The sequence below is a fragment of the Peromyscus maniculatus genome, chromosome 22 (assembly GCF_049852395.1).
Source record: "Peromyscus maniculatus bairdii isolate BWxNUB_F1_BW_parent chromosome 22, HU_Pman_BW_mat_3.1, whole genome shotgun sequence".
Lineage (NCBI taxonomy): Eukaryota > Metazoa > Chordata > Mammalia > Rodentia > Cricetidae > Peromyscus > Peromyscus maniculatus.
This window is the reverse complement of record NC_134873.1, coordinates 10496958-10523544: the sequence shown is the minus strand read 5'-3', so window position 1 is coordinate 10523544 and position 26587 is coordinate 10496958. Positions and strand designations below refer to the sequence as shown.

Below are 26587 nucleotides of genomic sequence, written 5' to 3'. Positions count from 1 at the left end.
CCCAAACTTATGTGACATGATGAAAGTGGTGTTAAGAGGAAAGTGAATAACACAAGTGAGAGTACATGCTGGCAAATATGTGGAATAAAACAAATAGTCATCTTTGCTGGTGGGGGTGCAAACTTGTGTAGCCACTAAAGAAATCAATATGGCAATTCCTCACAAAGTTGTTAATCAATCTACCCCAAGATCCAACTATACTACTCTTGCAGAAAAGATGTTCCATCCCACCAAAAGCTCAAACCCAAAACAATTCCACTAAAATCAGGAACAAGAAAAGGATGTCCACTCTTTCTATATCTTCAATATAGTACTTGACAGTCTAGCTCGAGCAATATGACAACAGAAGGTGATCAAGGGGACACAAATTGGAAAAGAAGTCAACAAATCACTATTTGCTGATGATGCAATAGTATATATAAGTGAACCCCAAAATTCTACTAAGAAATTCCTATAGCTGAAAAACACCTTCTTGTAGTGGCTAGATACAAGATTAATTAAGAAGAAAAATTAGTAGCCCTCCTATATACAAACAATAAAGGGATGGAGAAAGAAATAAGGGAATAACACCATTCAAAATAGCCACAAATAATATAAAATATCTTAGGGTAGCTCTAACCAAGCAAGTGAAAGACCTATATGACAAGAACTTCAAGTCTTTGAAAAAAGATATTAGACAAGATATCAGAAGAAGGAAAGATCTCCCATGCTAATGGATCAGTGGAATTAACATAGTAAAAATGGCCATCTTACCAAAAGCAATCTACAGATTCAATGCAATTTCCATCAAAATCCCAACACAATTCTTCACAGATCTCAAAAGAACAATACTCAGCTTCAAATGGAAAAACAGAAAACTTACGATATTTAAAACAATCCTGTACAATAAAACAACTTCTGGAGGCATCATCATCCCTGATTTCAAGCTCTACTATAGAGCTACAGTAATAAAAACAGTTTGGTATTGGCATAAAAACGGACATGTAGATCAATGGAAACAAATTGAAGATCCTGACATTAATCCACATACTTATGAACACCTGATTTTTGACAAAGAAGCCGAAACTTTACAATGGAAAAAAGAAAACATCTTTAATAAATGGCACAAGCATAACTGGATGTCAACATGTAGAAGATCACAAATAGACCCATATCTAGCACCACACACAAATTCAAATCCAAGTGGATCAAAGACCTCAACATAAATCCAGCTACACTGAATCTGATAGAGGAGAAAGTAGGAAGTGGCCTAGAAAATGCGTTGGCACAGGAGTCCACTTCCTAAATATAACACCGATAGCACAGACACTGAGAGTGACAATTAATAAATGGGACCTTCTGAAACTGAGAAGCTTATATAAGTCAAAGGACACAGTAAATAAGACAAAACCACAGCTTACAGAATGGGAGAAGATCTTCACCAATCTCACATCTGACAGAGGCTGATCTCCAAAATATATAAGGAATTCAAGAAACTAGATAGCAAAATACCAAACAATCCACTTAAAAAGTGGACTACAGATCTAAACAGAATTTTCAACAGAAGAATCTCAAATGGCTGAAAGACATTTAAGGAGTTGCTCAACATCCTTAGTCATTAGGGAAATTCAAGTCAAAATGACTCTGAGATACCATCTTATACCTGTCTGAATGGCTAAGATCAAAACCGCTGATGACAGCTTATGTTGGAGAGGATGTGGAACAAGGGGAACGACTTCTCTACTGTTGGTGGGAGAACAAACTTGTATAGCCACTCTGAAAATCAGTATGGCAGTTTCTCAAAAAATTGGGAATCAATCTCCCTCAAGACTCAGCTATACCACTCTTGGGCATTTACCAAGGAATGCTCTATCATGCCACAAGGACACTTTCTCAACTATGTTCATAACAGCATTATTCATAATAGCCAGAACCTGGAAACAATCTAGGTGGCCCTCAACTGACAAATGGACAAAGAAAATGTGCTACATATACACAATAAACTATTACACAGTTGTAAAAACCAATGACATCATGAAATTTGCAGGCAAATGGGTGGAACTAGAAAATATCATGCTGAGTGAGGTAACCCAGACTCAGAAGGACAAACATAGTATGGACTCATTCATGAGCAGATACTAGATGTAAAGTAAAGGATAAGCAGATGCTGTTGATATTGCTCTATATATAAATAAAACACTGATGGCCAGTGACCAGGCAGGAAGTAGGTTGCCAGGCAGGAAGTAGGTGGGACAAGGAGAGAGGAGAATTCTGGGAAGTGGAAGGCTGGGGAGAGACACTGCAGCCACCGCCAGGACAAGCAGCATGTAGAGACTCTGGTAAGCCACCAGCCACGTGGCAAGGTATAGATTTATAAAAATGGGTTAATTTAAGATAAAAGAACAGTTAGCAAGAAGCCTGCCACGGCCATACAGTTTATAAGTGATATAAGCGTCTGAGTAATTATTTTATAAGTGGATTGTGGGACTGCGGGGCTTGGGGAACCTGGAGAGAAGCTCTCCAGCAACAAATGGCGCCCAATGGCTCGAGTTTCCACCTTAAACCTGAGAATATTTAATAACCAATTCTAAACAGAGCCAAAACCAGGTTCCTGCTTCTTGTCTCATATGGGCAGCTAGACGCCGCAAAATGCGGGTTTGAACACTGGCAGGTTCCTGACGTGTGCGTTTGACCGGCAGTATGGCGGGAATGAGGCATCTGCCAGCGGCACATTATGCTGTGTAGTAGATTTAGTCTTTACTAGTATTTTTAAAAAAAAGGTTTCTGGGCTACACGCTGCTTTGATAAAAGCTTAGACCCACTATTTCTGAGACTTGATGACTCCCAGAGCTGGCGGAAAATGTACCACTGCCATGTTGGGAAGCTGAAGTGGGCGGAGCCAGCAGCCACAGCGCTGTTTCAGTCTTAGAATGGTGCAGCTTAAAGCAATAGGCTCGAGGTAATATAAAACATAAGCCACGTAAAGATGGCTACCACACAGAGAATCTGGATTATGTTCTCTTTGATATTCGTAACTGAAGAAAAACATTTGATTACAAAAGCTGTTGAGTTATGCCAAAATGTATATTTTAAAGGTACCTTCACTTCAAAATTTGGATTTAAGGATATGTTGCTTTGGAAAAGAGATTCTGCTTTTGTTTCCACAGAAAGCCAGAGGCTGTGGACTTGTTCCAGATTAAGATACATCAGGTTTCACCAGCCAAGACCCCCTGAAAGGTCTCTGATGACACCATGGCCCAGATGATCCAACATCCAGACCGGTTTCAAGGCAACTGGTTCACACAATACAGCCTCAAGGACTACCCCATAGGCTTAAAATTTACTTTGCGTCCCCATAAGATACAGCGCCCCCCTCCAGCAGGAAGTAGTAAGAGATGCTACGCCCAAATTCCCAAATATACCAAGCTGGCTTTGGAGGTGGAATTGGCTCACTCCCCCTCTAAACCCAGACATATTGCTTTAAAAAAAATGGTTAAGAGATTCTTGTGTCCCAAATCAGAAGAGCCCTCTGGTGTGTGACAGAGAAAAACCAATATTTTTATTTAAAACAGGTTGATTATAAATGTGATCTCTTTCTAAAAAAGAAAAAGGGGATATGATTAGATATATAGGAGGATATGGAGATGATAAGATAAAAGGGTAGATTAATGAACCTACTTTTAAAGAACAACTTGTTTAAAATGTTTTACATTGGTATAGATTTTAGTTTATGTTTAAAATGTTTTACATTGGTATAAATTTTAGTTTATTGATACAAACTTAAAGTTAATTTTGTTATACTGTATATATATATATTTCTATTCTTGTTTGAGGTATTATGTTTATGTAACTCATTTAAAATTGTAATGGATAATTAAAAATAGATTAATAATTAGTCATCTATGATAATCATATTTGTAGCCATGTTAGTTAAGTCTTCTAGATATACATAGATATATTTCAGATAGATAGGTAATCTTCAAACACTTCATAGACCTAGAGAATATGGCATTTAAATAACTTAGAATTCTGTTGACATGAGACACAATTGCTCCTGGCTGCACCAATTTGATCCCGAGAGAATGTTGGGCTTCTAAGACATTTCCATTGGGAAGTTTGTCTTTTGGCACAAAATGGCCTACTGGGCAAAGAACTGCCCTTGCCTTGATGGCTGACAGTACAAATATAATGCTGTCCTTTCTGGACAAGCGGGACACAAGGAAAGCGACCACTGTACTCTGCCAAGACAGGGTAAGATGGTCTCTCAGAATTCCTGCTTCTAAAATGGTCTGTCAGAGACTCTAGGCCTGTAGCCAATTTGAATGCACCAACAATGCTGAGAAACATTAGGTGACTGTCCAGGCTGCCAGCTGTCTTGGTCTACTTTTGCAAGATTCCCGAAAGTTGCTTGCATCCATCTACCATTTCTCAGGTACCATTATGTTCCTTCTCAGGTCTTTGATGTGGTTGAAAACTAGATAGTTGTAATTTCCTTAGTTATGATAAAAGATAAGTTAGACATAAAACCTTAAACTCACAAATATAAGATAGATAGGACATCTTCTTTAATATTGTAACTATAATTCTTGCTCGGTAATTGTTTTGTTATATGTAATTTTACCATTTTAAAGTTAAAACCTTCCTTTTTAAAAAAAAGAAGAAAAGGGGAAGTGCTATGGATATTGCTCTATATATAAATAAAACACTGATGGCCAGTGACCAGGCAGGAAGTAGGTTGCCAGGCAGGAAGTAAGTGGGACAAGGAGAGAGGAGAATTCTGGGAAGTGGAAGGCTGGGGAGAGACACTGCAGCCACCGCCAGGACAAGCAGCATGTAGAGACTCTGGTAAGCCACCAGCCACGTGGCAAGGTATAGATTTATAAAAATGGGTTAATTTAAGATAAAAGAACAGTTAGCAAGAAGCCTGCCACGGCCATACAGTTTATAAGTGATATAAGCGTCTGAGTGATTATTTTATAAGTGGATTGTGGGACTGCGGAGCTTGGGGAACCTGGAGAGAAGCTCTCCAGCAACAAGCAGACTACAACCTACAGCTCCAGAGAAGCTAGGAAAGAAGACCCTAAGAGGGAAGTATGGATTACCTTGGGAAGAAGAAACAGGAGATCTCCATGAATAAACTGTGTGTGTGTGGGGGGGGGAATAGAGGGAAGGGGATGGAGGATGAGAATATGATGAAATGGGATGATAAAGCTGGGGTAGGGATGTAATAGGAGAGCAATGAAAGAGATACCTTGATAGAGGGAGACATTTTGGGGCAAAGGAGAAACTTGGTGCTAGGGAAATTCCCAGGAATCCACAAGGATGACTTCAGATTAGACTACTAACAATAGTGATGAGGGCGCCTGAACTGGCCTACCCTGGTAATCAGATTGGTGAACACCCTGTCATCATAGAGCCTTCATCCAGTAACTGATGGAAGCAGATGCAGAGTCCCACAATGAAGCACCAGGCTGAGCTCTGAGAGTCCAGTTGAAGAGAGGGAAGAGGAATTACATGAGCAAGGGGAGTCAAGATCATGATACAGAAATCTGCAGAGACAACTGAACAAAGCTCATAGAAACTCACAAACTTTAGACTGACAGCTGTGGAACCTGCATGGGACTGGACTAGACTCTCTGCATACGGGAGACAGTTATGTAGCTGGGCCTTTTTGAGGCACCCCGGCAGTGTGATCAGTATCTATCCCTGGTGCATGAGCTGGCTTCCTGGATCCCATTACCTATTGTCAGACACCTTGCTCACCCTTGAGGCAGGTGGGAGGGGCTGAGGGCTGCCTCAACTGAAAGTACCAGGCTTTGCTGTCCCCACCCCCATGGGAGAACTTACCCTTTTGGAGGAGAGAATGAACAGTGGGTCGAGGGGAGGTAGGTGGAGGTAGAGGAGTGGGAGGAGGGATCTCATCTACATTGCCTCTGTGTTCTTCTCTTCTCCCTGGTCATGCTGGTCTGTCTGCCTCTACAGAAAATGCCTGTCTCTTCTTTCCCTCACCACTTGGTTCTCTGCCTCCTCAGGAATGTTGCTCCACCCTACCTTCCACCTTGATATGTAAAATGCTCTTTTATTCTCAGTCAATTTTTCTGGAGAGCCACGAGGCCTCCAGGTAAGGGGATGGTCTGAGTTTCATTTGCACAAGAAACAAAACCATGCATCCTCAGCCAGCCTGTGTCCTAGGCTCAGAGGGGGAGTTAGTTACCTAGAAGTTCAGCAGGTCTGAGGAGCTGAACTGTTTTCCAAATGGTCTGGGGATATTTGGGCACACAAGAATTCCATAACAGAAGACAGCTGAAATATTAAAAGCTGCATAACACCAAATATTCATAATGAATGGCTTGCCTTTTGACAGACCCTTGGCTGGTCAAAGTATAGCTTTAATACACAGCTTAATCTCTATGATATATTCTTGTGGCTTGCCACAACATCCCTGGGAATTTGGTTCTGGGTTGTGTAAGAAAACAAGCCAACCAAGCTATGGAGAGGAAACCTAGCAGACAATACTCTTCATGGCTTCTAATTCAGTTCCTGCCTCCAGATTTCTCCCAACTTCCTTCATGATGGATTATGTCAGGACATTTTCACTGAAATGAACCCTTTCCTCGCCAAGTTGCTGTAGGTCATGGTGTTTCACCATAGTAATAGAAAGCCTAACTACGCTAGATGGATGTGTGGTAGCTGTCCAGACCTGGGTCTTAGGAACAGGAAGTGAGGGCCTGCTAAGAGTGGTAGAAACCGTGTAGTCACAAGAAAATCACAAAGAGTGCACGAGCACCGGTCACTAACTGAGGAGCTGTTGACACTTGATAGCCCCTGGGCTGCAGCACGTCTGTTTTCTTTCGGGGTATAGCCCCTTAGGTCAACCTCTCTCCAGCTGGTGTTCCCAGACCCTTGAGTGTATGACCAGTGTACACAGGACTGAGTAGACAATGAAAAGGGAAAAAAGACAGACTGCTGTGATGGAGTAGGAGTAAACAGAGACATGGGAGGAGTAGGGGGAGTAACCACATTCAAAGAACTTCGTAGGAATTGTGGTGGCTTGAGTGAGAACGGCCTCCATGGGCTCGTATTGTTAGTGCTTGCTTCCCAGTGAGTGGAACTGTTTGGAGAGAGTTAGGTGGGGTAACCTTGTTGGAGAAAGTATGGCATTTTGGAGGATGTGTGTCACTGGGAATGGGCTTTGAGGTTTACAAACCCCATGCCAGGTGCCCAGTTTCTCTCTCTCTCTCTCTCTCTCTCTCTCTCTCTCTCTCTCTCTCTCTCTCTGTGTGTGTGTCTGCCTACCAGGATAGGATGTAGTTCTCAGCTATTGCTCCAGTATATGTGAGCCACCATACTCCCTGCAGTGATGGTAATGGGCTAAGTGTCTGTAACTGTGCACACAGTTTTATTTATGCAATACGTTCATTATGTTAAGAATATCAACATTTAAAATTTTTTTTCTTAAGGTTTATTCATTATGTATATAGCATTTTGTCTGCATGTATGCCTGTAAGCCAGAAGAGGACACCAGATTTCATTACAGATGTTTGTGAGCCACCATGTGGTTGCTGGGAATTGAACTCAGGACCTCCAGAAGAGCAATCTGTGCTCTTAAACTCTGAGCCATCTCTCCAGCCTTAACACCAACATTTTTGTACAATTTTCTTTTTAAAAAGACTTTTCAGTTTTACTTTTGTTGCTAAAGTTTATTAGTGGAATTTCAAATTCATTTTATTAGTGTCAACCTTCGCTTGTGAATATTGCCTATTTTTCTTCCTGTTTTTTTAACTTCCCCTTCACCTACACATTTTCTAAAGTTGTACATTTCAGGGTGTACTTATAAGGCTTACTCCACTCTTCCTCCCTTTTATCTCCTTTGGGTTTTATTTAGTTATTGTGTTTGTATATAATATATATAATATGTATATATGATATATATGTGATGTGTATGCATATGTATGTGTATTGAATGAATACCATATATACATGTATGCATGTGTATGATATACATACATATCTTATTTATTAAGGCATATGATATACAAGCTGTTTAATTCACTTTTCCAGAGATGAAATATTTCCATGTTAAGTTTGTCTTATTCTCAAAGGCTGTCAAGGAATATATTTGCTGATAAACTGTCCAACATGTCTGTGTCAGCTCCTTTTTGCCTACATAGTGTTGTAAAGTATACTTCTTAGCCTGTAACCATTTGGGGTTTAGTTTTGATCTGTGATATGTCCATGCTTTGTGCAAATGAACATGTATAGGAATTTGTACATGCCCAGTATACTTAAATAATCTTTATTTAAGTTAACTATATGATGCAGTATATTATCTGTAATTTAATATTAAGAAACTATACAATTTATAAACCACAAAATATTTAGAAGGTGCCTATTTTAAAAGTAAGTTTTGTAAAAGTTTAAGAGTTTCTGGATCAATAATTGAATTATCCTTAATATTACAGTAATAAGAAAACAAGATCGTTAGTCCCACAAATACTAGTGGCAGTGACTCTGTGTTGGTCTTCTCTTCCTACTTAACATAGTGTCTCAGTGCTCCTTCTCACAGGCTCTCCGTCCAGCCACACTGTTTCTCTTCCATGTTCCCTGAATCAATTTTAACACAGGGTTTCATACCCTTCTCAGCAGAATGACATTAACTAATGTTCCCTCTACCTCTGTGTACTGAGAGGCTGTGACCGTATGTATATGAAATTATTCCTGGCTTATTCATTCCACTTATTGAAATGAACAGCTCATATGTCATGTTTTAAAATTTAGTTAGTTACCACCATTAGGTACAAAGTGCCCCCCAAAATGACAGGGCCAGAGCCAATGGTGTAAATGACAGTGGGGACTCGGGCTGGACCCTGACCAGTTAAAGAGGATTGCTAATTGAACAAAAGCTGGAAATCACTTTTCTTCAGAAACTTGTGAAGTGGGTTTTTGTTTGTCATGAAGAGACATTTATTTCTCTTATCTGCCCCTACAGCCAACTCCCTCCAGCAATGGAACTTCTAGTTCCTCATTCGCAGGTATCTAACACCTACCAAAGTCCCCATATTAGCTCAAGGCTCTTCTGTTCCTACTAAGACATACCTATAACACATTTCCAAGCTTCCACATGAACTCTCAGGCTCTTCTTGCCCATACTCTAACCTCCAGGCTGTCCCCACTTCCATGCCCCCCCACCACACACATACCCCTTTAAGACTTGCAAAGCTTTCCCTACCATTTGCTGTTCTCTCTGTCCCTCAGAGACAGTCTTGACATTTTGAATGTGTTTTTCTTCCCAAGTATGGAATAGTCTAGTTTGGTGGTTTCACTCTGCCCTCGGTTACTCCCACAATACATTGTCTCTCAACTTATGCATTTTATTGATAGCAATGCTTGTATTACTATAACTCTAAACTACTGACCTTTGAATATTGATTTTAAGGATTATATCACATTCTTTGAGGACTGAAAAAACTACATCAATATAGATTATAGTTATCACAGAAATTTCAGAAATGATACAGTTATAGGTTAAACTTCATTAATAGTAATACAAATATTTGTTTTTAATTCTTTCTTTTTGATGAAAGATTCTCTTAAGTTCATGACAAGTTACTCTAAATGTGCATACTCAAGTTCCTTACATCCTTTAAGCCTCTGAGCATCTGTACCAATTTGACCATGCAATCTTGATTTTGCTGTGGGATGTATTGTTTGTCACACTGATGTAGAACTCGGTACAAATAAGGTGTGAAGCTATTTCTCAAGGAACAGTTGAAATTCTCTGGGTTGCAGTATGTATGTATGTGTATGAAATAAACAATGTTCCAGTCGGCTGTGTTCCCAGAACCATGCTGTGAATCATGGAGCTGTAAAAGAACAAAGCCTTAATCGAGTCCTAAATGTGATTGAAATATGTTTTTAAAACCATGAAGAGTTCTTACTTAAAACAATGTGTGTTCAAGTTTTTGATGAAATGAAGCTTTCTACTCTAGTGTGGGAAGAGTGGTTTTTTTGGGAGGCATCAATACCTACAGTGGATCAAGAACATAAAGTATGAATTTCAGTATCATGACTGTGTAATGACCTCAGAGGTTTTTCTTTTTTTTTTTTCTAAAGGTTTTGCTTTTGATTTACATGTGTAGGGTATCTGTCTGTGTGGGAATATGCAGGTGTCAGTGCCCCAAAGGCAAGAAAGTGGTGTTAGTTACAGGATGCTGTGAGTCATTGTACTCAGGTCTTCTGCAAGAGCACCATGTACTCTTAACCACCAAACTGTTTCTCCAGCTCCAGTTACAGGGTTTGATCTAAATGTTTTAATTAATTTAGTTTTATTGTAATAAGTAATACATGAACTTAAGTAGTCCTTTTGTTTTGTTTTGATTTTTTTTTACAATTTCTACAATATATTTTAGTCATATACTTTCGTCTCTCCCAGCCCCTCCCAGATGACCCCATTATTACCATTCATCTTTGCATTCTTTTCTGTCTTCAAAAGAAAAACAAAATTCACAAAAAACTGAATAAAACAAAACAAAGCAAAAGACACATGCCCCATTTAAAAAAAATAAGTCCATTTTGGATTGACCAACTATTCCTATGTTGTACATACAGCCTGACACGGAATATGATTAAACTTTTAAAAAAGAAACTTTTGTATTATAGAGTGCTATATTAGAGCATTTTAATGCAAGTATAAAATGTATGTTGAGTGTATTGCCTCCATATTGTAGTCTCTTCACCTCCCATAAGCCCTCTCTGTTCCTCAGACTGTTAGAATTTCATGTCCTCTTTACAAATAGGATTTTCTGTATTTGTACTTGAGACTCACAAATGATAGAAAACATGAAACATTCATCTTTGTGAGACTGACTTAATTAGTTTATCTCCCTCCACTGTATCCATTTCTGGGCAAATGACATAACTTCATTTTTTTTTTTTTTCTTTTTCGAGACAGGGTTTCTCTGTGTAGCTTTGCGCCTTTCCTGAAACTCACTTTGGAGACCAGGCTGGCCTTGAACTCACAGAGATCCGCCTGGCTCTGCCTCCCGAGTGCTGGGATTAAAGGCGTGCGCCACCACTGCCAGGCATAATTTCATTTTTACTAGTTCTTTCATGGTTTCATCAATGTATTTTGACCATATTCACCTTTTCCCTAAGTCTTCCTAGATTCTCTCTTGTCTACTTAGCAAATTTTTTTTCCCTCTTTTTGCTTTTAAACTCCTCCAGGACTGTTATTGTTGAATTTATACTCTTGTATGTTTTGTCTTTGACTGGAATATGGTTGACCTACCAGGAGATTCAACCTTAACAAAAGCTGGCTCTCCTCCAGAGCAGTAGATCTCCTTAGTCAAGAGGTCCTTAGCTAGGATGTTGAGTTCATATTTAAATTCTCGATGAATACTAGGATTGTATCTGCCTTGAATGTGAATGTTGCAATAAGTACTCTGAGTTCATATGAGCAACTGCAATGCTGTATCCAGAAATGTTGTTTTCTTATAGCCATCCATTGCCGTTGGCTCTTAGAATCTTTCTGCAATAAGACCTGAGCCTTGGGAGGATAGCATGTGATGTAAGTATCCTATTTATGGCTGAGAATTTCATAGTCTTGTATTTTTTACACCTTCCAAGTTGTAGTTTTCTGTGTTAACCACCATCTATTGTGATTTAAAATTTATTAAAAAGATAAGAATTTAGAGATGAACTACTCTATGGATATTAGGATAAGTCACAAGGAGTTGGTTTAATAAAATATCCATTTAGCAGAATAATAGTAGTAGGTCTTCCCCCAGCTCTCATGACATTTTCTAGTTACATGTTCTTGGCCCTTTGGCTCTTTAACAGTGTCAATTATGTTTTTCCTCTCATGAATCTGTCCTTAAATTGAACAAGAATATGGTTGTAGCATTATTGCAATACTGACGTGATTCTCATGGTTGTAATCACCTGCTTTCTGATTGGATTTTAGCCCTGTTCCACAAAAGGGAATTCATACCCAGTACAGGAAATACAGTCAAAAGAGCAAGCCTGACAAGTTCTTAGACCTTAGGAAGAAATATTAATTCTATATTTTAGATAAATTGTCGTGCACCCACACTTCCTTCTAAATATATATGTTTACACTCATAGACATTACACTCATAGCTTTAATTAGAAAATAAGATCTATTTTTTCTAATTGCAGAAGCATATCTGGCAGCCCAAAGTACTGTGACAGTTGAGAGCTCAGTCATAAACAGGACCTCTATATGCCTCTCCCCTATTCTGTTCACAATTAAGTATAAGGAGCAGAGGTCTTATGTGGGACTACACAGACAGCCACACATGCAAGGTGCTAATTTCTGAGCATGGTAAAGGCACTACAGCCATGACATCACAATGTCTGAATTAGGGAAATCATGGTGCTCTGCTCCTCCCAGATGACTGGCTACTAAGAGATTCCTGTTGAGAGACACTCATTCTGTTTAGTTTTGTAACCAATGAGAACCCAACCAGCCTTCAGTGGATAGATCCAAAGTCATGGCCAAACAGATGATATTGTTAATCTCAGTGAGTCTGAAAAAAAACAAAACAAACAAACAAACAAACAAACAAAAAACAACAATACAAGAAGCAGGGAAGCAACTTCTAGGGAGGGGGCAGAGTAGGAATGATAAGAATAGGAGGGAGTTAGGATTGGTCTGTGACAATCAGAATGTGTGTGATACTTGTATTAAATTGTCAAAGACCAAGCTCAATGAAAGTTAAAGGGGGACTGGAGAGATGGAGCAGTGGTTAGCAGCATTTGTTGCCGTGTAGACAACCCAGATTTTGTTCCCAGAACACACATGATAGCTCACAACCATCTCTAAGTCCAGTTCCATAGAATCAAGTCACCTATTCTGGCTCCCAAGGGCACTGTATACACACAATGCACTCTTGTATATTCAGGGAAAACAACCATACACACAAATTTTTGAGATCAGATGCGGTGACAGTTTTCTGAATGTTTAAATTTGTTGTACCATCCATTGACCAATAATTTCAAGATTCCTGGGCTTGACTGAAGACAGGCCCTCTGTGTTATAGGCTTCAAGGAAGGAAAGATGTTAGGAGGCCAGCCCTCTAGAGAGTAGTTAAGTTCATGGAGAAGAGATAATCAAAAGTCACTGGTCTGCTGTGAATCAACAGAATGAAATTCTTGTCTTTCCTGGCCTGTGTCCCAGAGGATCATCAGGTGGTTAAAGTAGGATGATGTAAGGAGAGGGAAATGCACCCAATGAGCAGATATAGAAAGCTGTAACTTCCTCCTCGGAGGATCCTCAGAGTGTGCAGTCTTGGGCGGGAGTGGAGAGGGTGTATGTGGACATTGCTTCTGAGATCTTACATGTGTTCAGTTCTTTGTGCTGTGTGGTCCAGTTCACAGCTTCAGTCTCCACCATTCAGGGAGAGGCCTGAGCTGCTGCTATACAGGACCTTCCTCAAAGAGAGTTCAGGTGAGTGTCAGAGCTCTGTAATTGACCCCAGGCTTGTTCCTCTGAGGACTCAAGGGCCAGTCCTTATTAGAGTAGTGTGATTGCTCTTAGTGCATACCACACCACTCATTTACTTCTTGTTCAGGTTATGTTGAGATATGAATATTAAAGTAGTTAATGCCAGTTTCACTGCTTACAAGAAATGGCAGAAACAGAATCACAAATGGAATAAGGGATCTGGGATAGAGGTAGAAGTTTACTCCAGTGTAAGAACTACCCATGAATCTTCACAGTTAAAGGCAGTAGGTGAAGGCTGAGCAGTGGTGGTGCATGTCTTTAATTCCAGCACTAGTGAGGCAGAGGCAGGCAAATCTCTATGAGTTTGAGGCCAGGCTGGTCTGTAGAGCTAGTTCCAGAACAGCCAGAGCTTTGATACAGAGAAACCCTGTCTCCAAAATCCCAAACCAAAACAACAACAAAAGAAAAGGTTGAAGGTGTATGCAGGACTCTGATGCACAAAAATAATGGCATTTTTGTAGACGAGACTCACTGTACTGCTTTTATGATGAGAAAAATCAGAGAATGGCATTCTTAAAAGTCTCATTTTTCAAGAGAAGTTGTGAAATGTTTTTGAAAGTATCACTTCTCATTCTGGATACACACACACACACACACACACACACACACACACACTACAGTTATTCCAATCTCTGAAAAACTGAATGTTGCTATGAGGTTGTTGGTTGTTTCCTTTCTCTACTGAAAATGCCCATGAAGTCTTCTCTTGTCTGTTATTGTGGGAACATTTATATTCCTGATATCCAATGTACTCTTTCAGCATATTAGATTTCTCTCATTTTCTTTTTTTCACAAATTGTCTGCTTATCCCCTATTCCTCTCTTATTCCTAGATACTTGTTTGTAGCAATGTGCAAAAGTTTGTTCTCTGTGCATGAATCTATTAATCCTTAGTCGCACTTGTGTCCAACTTGCCTCTATTCTTCAGAAAGAATTCAGCAATATGCCATTTATTTGTATGTCCTGTCTCCCCTTCAGGTCATTTTTGTACATGATTCCAGTGTTTTTCTTCATCTCTGTTATTCCTTATTTTGCTATTGGAATGTCTATAATGATATGCATTCCCAAAGAAGGGCATTATCACCTTCATCCATTACTTACAGGACACTCACTCTCCTCCTCATTTAAGTAACATTCATGTATTTGATTTGAGCATACCCAAACACACAGCTCTATGAGACACATTAAGTTTTGACAAAGCTGTCTCCGTGCATTTGGAAGTGTTTCTTTTAAATCATATTTGGTTACTCTCAAGTCTTCAGAAGTTTGACTTTAAATTATTTACCCTTGTGATGTCATCAAATAATTGTTAATTTATATATTTGGTTCACACTGAACACACTAATGAAAAATTAGAACTGACTGTTATATAAAGTCGAAGCAGTCCTTGGGGTCAAGGAAAGAAGCGAGGGGAGGAGACAGTGAGGTCAAGCAGCTACCCAATAATGCTGCATGGGTTCAGAGGCCTCCTAAAATATACTTCCATGTCTAATGTTTATTTCATAAGAAACAAATAAAACATCACTTCAAAGCCTCCATGCTTGTGCTTCATCACATGGCTTTTAAACAGAAAACTACAAGATGGGAATGTGAAGTCTTTCAACACAAAGGGCCCATGGGTGCTGAAGGAAAGGGCAACACTAAGTTCCTGCTGTGATCATTGCATGCTGTGCACCTGTGTGGAGTTACCCTGCTGTATGCCATGCATGTGAGTTGTTACTAGGGATCAATTATCAGTTACAAATGGCAACACAATAGAAACGGTGCCTGGCATCATAATCACTCTTCCCTTCCCTTTCCTGCGCCTCCCTACACTAAAGGAAGCAGGTAATTCTTGCATTTGTGCGACTGTGGACACGGAAGTTAAACATAGGGAGAGTGAGGGCGTCTGAGAAAATGTAGCAGAGGAGAGAATGTGGTTAATAGACTCTAGAATGTTCTTTTCTAGTTCTCTGCCTACCTTCTCACTAAATAACAGCCATAGATATCTAAAAGTCAGTGTTCATAGTGCAGATTAGCTGTTTCACATCCTTTTGTAAAATCGGCCCTGTGGCCTGATTGTGATGGATTTTTGTATTTTTTTTCATGAATTTATAATTATATCAATGTTGAAATAACGTTTTTTGCTATTAAGTCAAACTGTGGTTCACACTATGAAGCAATTTCATTTCCAGTGAACATTGAGCAGTGTTTCAAAACACTTGGTTGTCATATAAGTAGGCCTCATTAGAGGATGGGTCGCCTTTGAGGCAAAGAAAATCCCACTACACAGAGTGATTGGGTCAGAATGTCACCTACTTAGTATGCAGGAGGTCCTGAGTGCAATTCCCCTAAAATACATAAACCTTCCCAGAGGCACACACATGCACTTGGACAGACAGACACATAAAAAGGTAGTTCCTGTCTTCCCTTTCAATTACACCTGTTTTAATTTTCTTCATAGCATCTTCACTCTTGGTTATGTTATAATTATTTTAAAACAGTTTTGTTTGTTATTATACATATGCATATGGACACATCTATTAAAAGTGTGAAATCTGGTGAGTCTGTGCATAGACAAATATATGTGATACTATCACTCCAAAAGGTAGTGGATATAATTTCTTTCTCTTTCTATATTCTTTTGAATCATATGTATGAAATTTTTTGTTACCAACCTCTATAAAATCCCTGAACACTGCCTGTCCATAATCAGAAGACATTGTGTGTTCATAATAATTTCTAATTAAAATTGTAGAATATATGACCTCTGATGGAAATACTCAGATAATGAAAGAAATGTTTCTCAAAATTAGCATCAGGAACTGCCTAAGAGGACCAGTTCCATGGACACAATTCAGAAGTTAATATGTTAGAAATATAAAATGTAGCATATCACCTATATCAGTAATGTGAGAATAAGAATCATGCTGCCCTTATCCTTGCCTCTTAGACACATCTGACTTATGGAATCAGAGAACAACACAAGAAGAATTTCAGAATTTCTTCTTCTTGGATTTTCAGAGAACCCAGACCTTCAATTCCTCATTTTTTCACTATTCTTGTCCATGTACCTGGTCACAGTGCTTGGGAACCTCATTATCATCATAGCCATCATCTCACAGTCTCACCTGCACACACCCATGTACTTCTTCCTCTCTAACCTGTCTTTTGTGGACATCTGCTTCACCTCCACCACAGTCCCAAAGATGCTGGTGAACATCCAGACACAGAGCAAGGCCATCACCTATAAACACTGCATCACCCAGATGTGTTTCTTCTTGGTTTTTGCAGAATTGGACAACCTGCTCCTGGCTGTGATGGCCTATGACCGATATGTGGCCATCTGTCACCCCCTGCATTACACAGTCACTATGAATCCCCAGCTCTGCATGCTGCTGGTTCTGCTGTCCATGGTCGTTAGTGTCTTGCATGCCTTGATACAGAGCTTAGTGGTGCTACAATTGTCCTTCTGCACAGATGTAGAAATTCCCCATTTCTTCTGTGAGCTTAATCAGCTGGCCCAACTCACCTGCTCAAACAACTTTCCAAGCTATCTCACGATGCATCTTGCACCTGTCCTCTTGGCAGCCACTTCCCTGAGTGCAATCCTTTACTCTTACTTCAAGATAGGCTCCTCCATATGGGCTATCTCCTCAGCTCAGGGCAAGTATAAGGCATTTTCTACCTGTGCATCTCACCTCTGTATTGTCTCCTTATTTTATAGCACAGGCCTAGGAGTGTACCTCAGTTCTGCTGTGACCCAAAGCTCACACTCTGCTGCAAGAGCCTCAGTAATGTACACTGTGGTCACCCCCATGCTGAACCCCTTCATTTATAGTCTAAGGAATAAAGATGTAAAGAGAGCTCTGGAAAGACTCTTAGGGGGAAAACTAAATTGTCCCCTAGCACTGAGCTGAAGAAGTCTCTGGGTTGCAGGGGTTGAAGCTACAGAGCCAGATATTCAAGCACTGTCTTCAGATCATGAATGGAGAAGGTACATCTAAATATTTCGTGGAGGGTCTGAAGAGACTGTTCAAAGGTGAAGAGTACTTGCTGCTCTTTGAGAGGATCAGAATTTAGTTCCCAGAACTCATGTTGGAAGTTCATGACTGCCTGTAACCCCAACCCCAAGGGATGCAACACCTTCTTCTGACCTTTCTAGATACCTATATTAATAGGCACAATACCCCCCTATACACGTGCATAAATAAAAATAAAACCGATCTTATATATGCAAACAAATTTTTCCCAGCATCTCCATTAATCTCATTCCTGCTCTGTACATAATATATGCAAGCCACATTACTAAGATTTTTGTTCTCTTATGCAGCAGCTTTCTACTCTATGGTAGTCCTGGCTTCCCAAACACAAGACTGAAAGTATATGATGACTATTGCCACTCATCCAGCTGCTCAGCAATGCTTCAAAATAACTTCTTCATGTGTGACATATATTATATACAGTAATATTTATTTTTGTTTTGTTTTGCTAACATATAAGCAATCATGGCCCTCAGGGGAAAACCAGGCTTGGCAACTAATGCAGTATTCACTGTAGTTGCAGAAAATATGAAGCCTGAGTTTTGTCTTTTGTACTTGCTGTTCTCTGCACAGGACCATCTTAACTTTTTCTCGATAGTGTGAACTTTAGATGTGCATTTAAACTGCTGGATAGAGTTTTATATATTGCATTAATTTTTCTTTTCATACATGAACACGTGTATTGACTTCCATATTATGTTTTAATTCATGTACATGGCCAATACAGGGTAATGATCCTGTATGTCAAATTGCAGTATAAACAATATTTAATATGAGTACATTGAAGTCTTCTAACCATTTTGAGATACACAAGGCTTTATTGCTATGCTGCTGTACTTTACAACTTGAAAATTTATGTATTCATTCTACCAAAACATTGTTTTTTATTCTATTTATATTTTAAATTTATTATTATCATTGTTTATGGTGATATTTTATTTGTACTAAAATGTGATTTGTATGTTAATAAATAAAGTTGCCCGGGGGTCAGAGCTAATAGCAAGCCATCGCAGAAGCTGGGCAGTGGTGGCACACGCCTTTAATCCTAGCACTTGGGAGGCAGAGCTAGGTAGATCTCTGTGTATTCAAGGATACATCCAGCATTGGAGACACACGCCTTTAATCTCAATACCAACCATAGAAGACCTGGAGGTCTGTACAGACAGGCAGTGATGAGGAGGTCATGTGGTTGGGCTTACAGCCAATCAGAAGGCAGAACAGAAAGTCTTTATAAAGACAAACATACAGGAAGTAGCTCTCTTTCGGGGAGGTAGGACCACCGCGATAGTGAAGGGTAAAGTTTTTTAGCTCTTAGCTATTGCTCTGACCTCTTGGCTTTTATCTCTGTATTGGCTCTGTGTTTCTTATTTAATAAGATGGTTGGCTACAATTGTTACTATTTTTATTGTGTATGTGTGTTTGTATTTGTGTGGATTTGTGTCTCCAGGTAGTGTGTGTCACAGTACATATCGGGAGGTCCCATGAAAACTTCGAGCAATCAGTTCCCTCGTTCTAACTTTGGGTGGAATCCCAAATCAAATTCAGTTTACTAGGCTTGCTCAGAAATCACCCCACTGGAATCTACACCACCATTTTTCTGCAGTGATTATTCATAGTCTAGATAATATTTTCATCTATCATACACAAAGCCCACGTGATGAAAAAGCATAAATGATGACTGGTCTAGAGCTGCTTTTGAGTACAGGCCTGGGAAATAAGGGAGGCTGATGTGGCCTTAAAGGACAACACTAGTGATGTCAGGGTGTGGAAACCTTTCTGGGTTTTGACTGGTTCAGTTGTTACCATTGTGGTATTGTGATATTGTGATATTGTGCTATAGTTCTTTGTTTTGTTATCATCAGGGGAATGGAGGAAAGGGTGAATGGAAGACTGCCTGTTGTTTCTGACCAATGCATCACAATCGACAACTGTCACCAAATAAATCTATAATTAAATGCAGAAGGTCAAAATACAATAAAATCTTGTGTTTAAGAGCTTAAATTCTAGTTCTGCATGCTGGAGATATGGCTCAGTGGTTTATAGTACTTAAAGCTTTAACAGAGGATGTGGTTGACAAACCCAGCAGCCATGTAGCTACTTACAACAATCTGTAACCCAATTTCAAGGGGATTTGACACTCTATTCTGATATCTGTGGCACCAGGTATGCACATACATACATGCAGGCAAAACATTCATACACATAGATAAAATAAATACTTTTTTAATTTAAGGAAGAAAAAAGTGTTGAAACTCTGATCTCTCCCATTTCTTCAATCTGTTTACTCTCTACACACAACTATGTACTATTACATATTATATATATGTATATACATATATATATACCTATTTTCTTTTAAAATCTTTTAATATTTAGTTAGAATATAATTGCATAATTTTTCCTCCCCATCCTGCCCTTTTCTACCCAAACTTCATGGTCTTTTCTTTTTAAACATTGTCATCACAAATACATGGATGAATAAATATCAGTGCAAATGTTGAGTCCTTCAGTGTTGCCAGCACATATGAGTTTCAAGGGCTGACTGCTCACTATTGGATAACCAGTCAGAAGACTCATCCTTAGAGAGGATAAAAATTCTCCCCTTCTCAGATTTCCACATCTACATTGTGAGGTCAGCTGGTTTTGGAAATATTCAATTCTTGTTCATACAGCCATGTGGCTGAGATTTCATGAGTGTCATTGCTAAAATTAAGCTGTTTTATTTAAATGAAAATATGTACAAAGGAGGCATATTGTGGAGCTGTTCATCAAAGGCCATGTACACAAGGTGGCCTGGTTCCCAGATGAGGTAGATGCCCTTGAGGGAGGCTACCTTGGAAAAGAGATGGGGAGCTGGCTGCCTTCCAGGGCTCCATCCTGAGCACGTTACTCCTTGTGCAGTGGAATAAGTGTCTACAAATATCTTTGCCAGGGCACTTTTCCTTCGTTTAATGGAGGAACTGAGTTGGGACCTCGTGTGAAACACCGCCTGGGCAAGGGAAGGAGGGAGGTGGAGTTAACCCTTTTAACTCCATCACACTGTTTTTGCATGCTACTAGATTCTGTCTACCTGGAGCAGCAGATCCTGTGGTCATTGACATCCTTGGACTCTCCTTGTCCTCTGGCTTTAAAGCTCCTGGGGATCCTTAGCCTTTGAAGCAGAAGCTCATTTCCATATAACTTCTATTTTTTTTTCTAGCACAAGAAGCAATCAAACCTGTGAAGATGTATTCACAGTGTTGGAAGACATAAATAAATAATGAAGTACAACCTGAAATTTTCAGCTGAAATTAACCTCTTTCCCTGCTACATTGCTCTTTGTCAGGACATTTTATCAGCAACAGAAATGAAACTAGAACGCATGCATGAAGAATATATACATTGAAAGTTAAGAAAAAGACTAAGAAAAGAAGACCAAAAGAGTATATTAAACACAAAAACTGCATACACATAACACATATATGTTACCCAATAGTGAATTGTCAGCACTAGAAACACATACATGCAGTCCACACTTAGGGACTTATATATGTATGTGGGTAAAAATAATAATCAAAGAAAGAGTCTGTCAAGTTGAGAGTGTAAGGGGCCATGGGAGGGGCTGGAGGGAGGATGGGAAGGGGAAATTAATATAACTCCTTCAGTTAAAAACATATTACATAAATGATGTCAATAATAATAGCAATAATAATAATAATAATAATAATAATAATAATAATAATAATAATAAATGAGTACTGCCATCTGTAGCCAGAAGTTTCTCAGCCCAGGTTGGGACAAATCTCTCCCACCTGCATCCTGCAGCTGCTTAGTCCTAAGTAAACACACAGAGGCTTATATTACTTACAAACTGTATGGTCTCTGGGTCAGCTTATGTTAGCCAGCTCTTTCAACTTAATTCCACCCATTCCTATTAATCTATATGTTGCCATGTGGCCATGGCTTCAATGGTCTGCTGGCACCTTGTTGTTCCTTTGGTGGTGGGCTGGTGTCTCTCCACTCTCCTTTCTTCTCCTCTTTCTCTACTTTGAATGTACTGCCTAATCTTATTTTGCTTCACCATTGTCTAAACAGATTTATTCATCAACCAATCAGAGCAACACCGTGTACAGAAAGACATTCCACAGCAGTCATCTTGATAATGTTCTTACAGAAAGCGTGGAGTCAGTTACATCTAATAATCCAAGGAACCTTGATTTTCACACCACTGTGGGGAGCATTAGGTAATGGATTACAGTTAAGACAATTATAAAATTTTTGGCACCTGACATATCCCTGGGATGATGAAAGGGTTCAGTGTGCAGGTGAAAAACCTGTATAGATTTGGGAGTTCTGTAATGGAATTCTGCCTCATCTTTCACCTTGCAAACCATCAACTCCTCATGTGTCAGCTCAGATTCAAATTCCCTCTTCTGTCTAGACTATCTGACACCCCTGTTTCTACTGCTTTATGACAATGAATTCTTTAACTCTGTGGAGGGAGAGGATATGTGTTCACATGTGCAGATGTATGTTCATGTAGTGAGTGCACATGTGAGCAGTGCATACGTATTTGTATACATGTGAGTTTGGGGGCTAGTGGTAAGCCTTTCCTGTATCATTTCTTAGGTGCCATCCTGACTTTTAAGACAAGGGCTTGCTTGAGATGAATGGGCTCTGGAGTGTCCTGGGTTAGGATATAAGATATTACTGCCACTGTAAAGCCTATTTGGACTAAATTTTGCACTGTTTTTTTCCCTTTCTCTGTACAAATTTAGCAGTCTTACAGAAGTGAGAGAATAAACAGAAACCTAAAATTTGCTCCTACTAGGATTTGCAGAGCATCAGTTCTTTAGTCCTCTCCTTTGAAGTGTTTCTTGACACATACCTGCTCAGAAGTACTGTGTACAGACATGTTCATTGTATTAGTCAGGGTCCTCTAAAAATAGAATTGAAATATGTATTTCAAAGGAAATTAGTGCATGTTGGAAAGGATGAGAACCAGGTAATAGCTCAACTCACAAGGCTTAGCAGTTTCTATATAGTGGTGAAGGCCTGAAGTATTCCTAGAGAGCTGCTGGTCTTCAGTCCAGTTTGAAAGACTGAAGAAGCTTGGTTCCAATACCAGAAAAGGGTGGCAGCAGTGGTAATAACAGAGTCGATGCCTTCACCAACAAGGGCTGAAGGTGGGCAAGTAAAAACAACAGGTTTACCCTCATGCCTCCTTAGATCTGAGCTCCCAGTAGAAAATGTCTCCATTCTGGGCAAGGGTCTTCCCTCAGTTAATTCTTCACAGAAATACTTTCACCCACCCAGAGTCACATCTCTTAGTTTATTCTAGACTCTAACTATTGAACAACCAAGATTAAACACCACAGTGTACCCACTTGTGAGCCTAACACAATCAATCACTTACCCTCCTCCTATGATATTTAATGTCAAAATGTAGGCAACAGCAAGGTCATGATTCTTCCCAACATGATATAACTATCCAGCTTTCAACTTATAATACACTACCCCTTAAAAAGTAGAAGAGAAACACTCATAGCCATTATGATCCTCTTTTTTGTAACTTATCACATGGTTTTGGCTCCTATTTATACCTTCTTTCCTCTACTACCCATTCTGTATTACCTCCGTGTTCAACAAACACCCCAGCAGGTTTTTGTTCTTTACCTGGAGATGTTGCTAGCAAATTTCTTTCTGAATGGTTTGGACCATTTATCATCTTGCTTTGCCATCTGTGTATCACCTCATGCCCTCATAGCAATGGAATCATTACCCTTCATTTGCTCTTTGGAGAACATTCCGACAAAGAAAGCAATATCACATTTGAAGCCTGCTTCACACAGAGGCTCGTAAGTCCCTTCCACTTACTGCTCACCTGTTGGGAAGTAACTGAATCTGGAAGTGGAGGAGATGTAATACCCAATTTGAACCCACTAGACTATGGTTGTTAGTTCCAAACTCAGGGTCACATAGGCGACCCTAGTTAAACTCTGTGGAACAAGAATAAGTAATAAACACAAAAAATAGATTTTTAAGGAAAAATGGACAGAGGTAGAAGGGAAATAAAAGAAGGTAGTGGAAGAGTAACCAGATCACATTCTATTTATGTATGAAATTTCCAGAGAACAGTGTTTACTTATATAAACTGAAAAAACAGAGTTAAGAATCATGCAGACTTCTGGCCCGGTGGTGGTGGCAAACGCCTTTAATCCCAGCACTTGGGAGGCAGAGCCAGGCAGATCTCTGTGAGTTTGAGACCAGCCTGGTATACAAAGTGAGTTCCAGGAAAGGCGCAAAGATACACAGAGAAACCCTGTCTTGAAAAACAACAACAACAACAACAACAAAAACAAACAAACAAACACTCCATTTCAGTGAGAAAATTTGTGGAAATTCGCAAAGGTAGAACAGCTAAGAAAAGTAGTGTAGCTGGAGTTTTCTCTCTGGATCCTGCCAATCCCCTGCAGTCCGATGGCCCACTTATAAAATAAACACAGAGATGCTTATATTATTTAAACTGTTTGGCCTAATAGCTCAGGGTTTTTGCTAGCTGTTCTTATATCTTAAATTAACTCATTTCTATTAGTCTATAAGTTGCCACGTGGCTCATGGCTTACCAGTACCTTACATCTCACTTATCATGGCAGTGGCTGGCATTGTCTCTCTGACTCAGCCTTCCTGTTCCCATACTTCTCCTCTCTCCTTGTCCCGCCTATGTTTTCTGCCTAGCTACTGGCCAATCAGTGTTTTATTTATCAACAAATCAGAGCAACACATTTAACCCTCAGAACGTCCCACAGCAAAGCAGAGAAATGAAGGTGGAGAACCATAAAACAATAAAGTGTATGGCTCCCTGGGGGGAGGAAGTGAGCAGAAGCTGCACTCTTTCCCTGTCTTCTCTTTTCCTTCTTTTACCTAACCTTGACTTTTTTCTTCTTTCCCTGACTCCTTACTTTACCTAATTCACCTCTACATATTTACCTTAAATGAGTTCGAAGTTTATACCAAATAGATTTACAATTTTCTATTTTGTAGCAATTGGTGACATATAAGTGTGATTTAATTGACCTTTAGTATATTTCTATACTTTTCCATAGCTTGATGTCATTACCGTGAAAGAACTGTGTTCTGTCTAAGTGGATCTGGAGACTGAAACAATGAAAGATTTAGCATGCCCAATAAAAAGATTCCCAGCCCTCAGTGGCCGAATCCAAAGGCAAAAGAAGGGAAAGTGCCAGATGAAATTTAAGAAACTGGCTAAAATGATCCATGACCATGAAAGGGAAACAAACAAGCATAGGGTCTGCAGGCAGAAGCATGCAGCACAGAAGCAAAAGACAGATAGGAAATCAACAGTGTGGATGAAAAGGCAACATGAAAAAGTATTTAGCAAAGAAATTGAGATCTTGAAAAACGTATGTGTGTTGATTATGGGAAAACTCAATACAGTGAATAAAAAACACAAAGGAAAGCATGCCCAACAAGCTCGAATATGCATAGAAAGACTATCAGGAATGTGGGACAAGTCTGAGGAAATAATGTTTACAAACATTAGTTTAAAAAAATAGTACAACCACAGTTTCCAAGAACTGTGTTGCACAATCTTTTGTTTTTTGATTTGTCTCTTGATTAAGAGATAAAGTCTAAGAATTATGGAGAGAGAAGAAGATTCTGGGAGAAACACAAAAGCCATGGAGAAGGTTTTTGGTGAAATCACAGAAGAAAGTTTTCCAAGTCCAGAGAAAGACATGCAAGCGAGTAATAGCATCGAGAACCTTAAATACACATGATCAGAGATGGGTATCTCCACAGCCATGGCTTCTGGGCATGAGAGCTGGGCAATATCAATCCAATCGAATCAAAACTCCAGTGTAAAGAGGGAAAAGACTTGTGAGACTGAACCCCTAGCTGAGTGGCTACTAGACACTCAGGAAGGAAAAGTCAATTTTCTTTAGTGGGATGGCCTATGGTAGGTGGCCTATACTCCAACTGATAGTGGCCTATGCCCATGAACTTTTTTAAGAAAGCAGGAAGAGGCTCAGGCAGATTTAGGGAAGATGAGCAAGGGGAGGATATGATGTGAATATTGTATTCATGATAAAATTGTGAAAGAATACATTAAAAGTTGAATGGAAAAAAATGCCACCTGTCCCATAAAGGCAGAAAAGTCAGAATAACCCCAGATATCTCAGCAACATTAAAAGACAGGAACACATAGAATGATGTGTTTTCAGTCCTGGCAGTATATAATCAAGAATGCCACATCCAACAAAGTTATAATTAAACTTTTTTGAGGTATAAGAACATTTTAAGCACAAGCTAAGAAAGTTTATGACCACCAACACCACATGCAGATGATACTAAATGGAAAACTATTTGCAGAGGTTGAAGAAAGGCGTGTAAGTCATGGGAATAGAGGGAAACACACAGAAAGGGGGAAGTGCAAAAGAATCCATCATGTGTAACATGTTAAACCAGCAAAGCCTGATTCTGACATTGGGAGGAAGTAGAGAACAGACAGTAAACCAACCAAACAGAAGACCGGCTGACCAAATTACTGGAATCAGTAAGATTTCTAATTAACCTTAAATGAAAATGACTTAAACTCAGTAGAGACTCAAACTAGCTAACTAGTAAACAAACAAGGTCCAGGCCAGTAAGGTGACTCGGCAGTGAAAGTTTCTGCTGCCACGCACGACAAATTTAGTTTTTTCTAGGGACACGAATGGTTGAAGGAGAGAACTGAATCCAAAAGTCATCCTCTGGCCTCAAAATGTATACTATAGTACGAGTGTAAGCATGTATCTACCCACTCACTTCCACAAATACGTAAAATAAACAAAGAAAATATAATATAAAACCTTCAAAACTAGATCCAAGTATGCTTTTTTGTAAATAACACACGCATAAAGACATCTACAGGCTGAGCATCAAAGGGTAGAGGTCACTCTCTCAAACAATGAAAGCTAGACTAAATCAAGTTGGTCCAGAAATTCTAACATTTGGTAAAGTAGACGTCCTTGTTTCATTTTTAATTTTATAATTCCCGAGTGTTTGCCTGCATGTATGCCGGC

The 26587-nt window shown here is 39.4% G+C and overlaps 1 protein-coding gene across 1 annotated transcript; it reads left to right on the top strand.

Moving 5' to 3' along the window:
• The first annotated feature begins 13269 nt into the window (after positions 1 to 13269).
• Positions 13270 to 18872, top strand: LOC102905036 (olfactory receptor 7A42-like). The gene is made up of 2 exons (XM_076558885.1): positions 13270 to 13447; positions 16436 to 18872. Exon 2 carries the CDS (start codon positions 16449 to 16451, stop codon positions 17400 to 17402), a length of 954 nt encoding a protein of 317 aa, XP_076415000.1. The 5' UTR covers positions 13270 to 13447; positions 16436 to 16448; the 3' UTR covers positions 17403 to 18872.
• Positions 18873 to 26587: the final 7715 nt, after the last annotated feature.

What these genes read in the sequence shown, in the direction of transcription:
- LOC102905036 (XM_076558885.1), top strand. Translation starts at nt 16,449, where the DNA reads ATGGAATCAGAGAACAACACAAGAAGAATTTCAGAATTTCTTCTTCTT.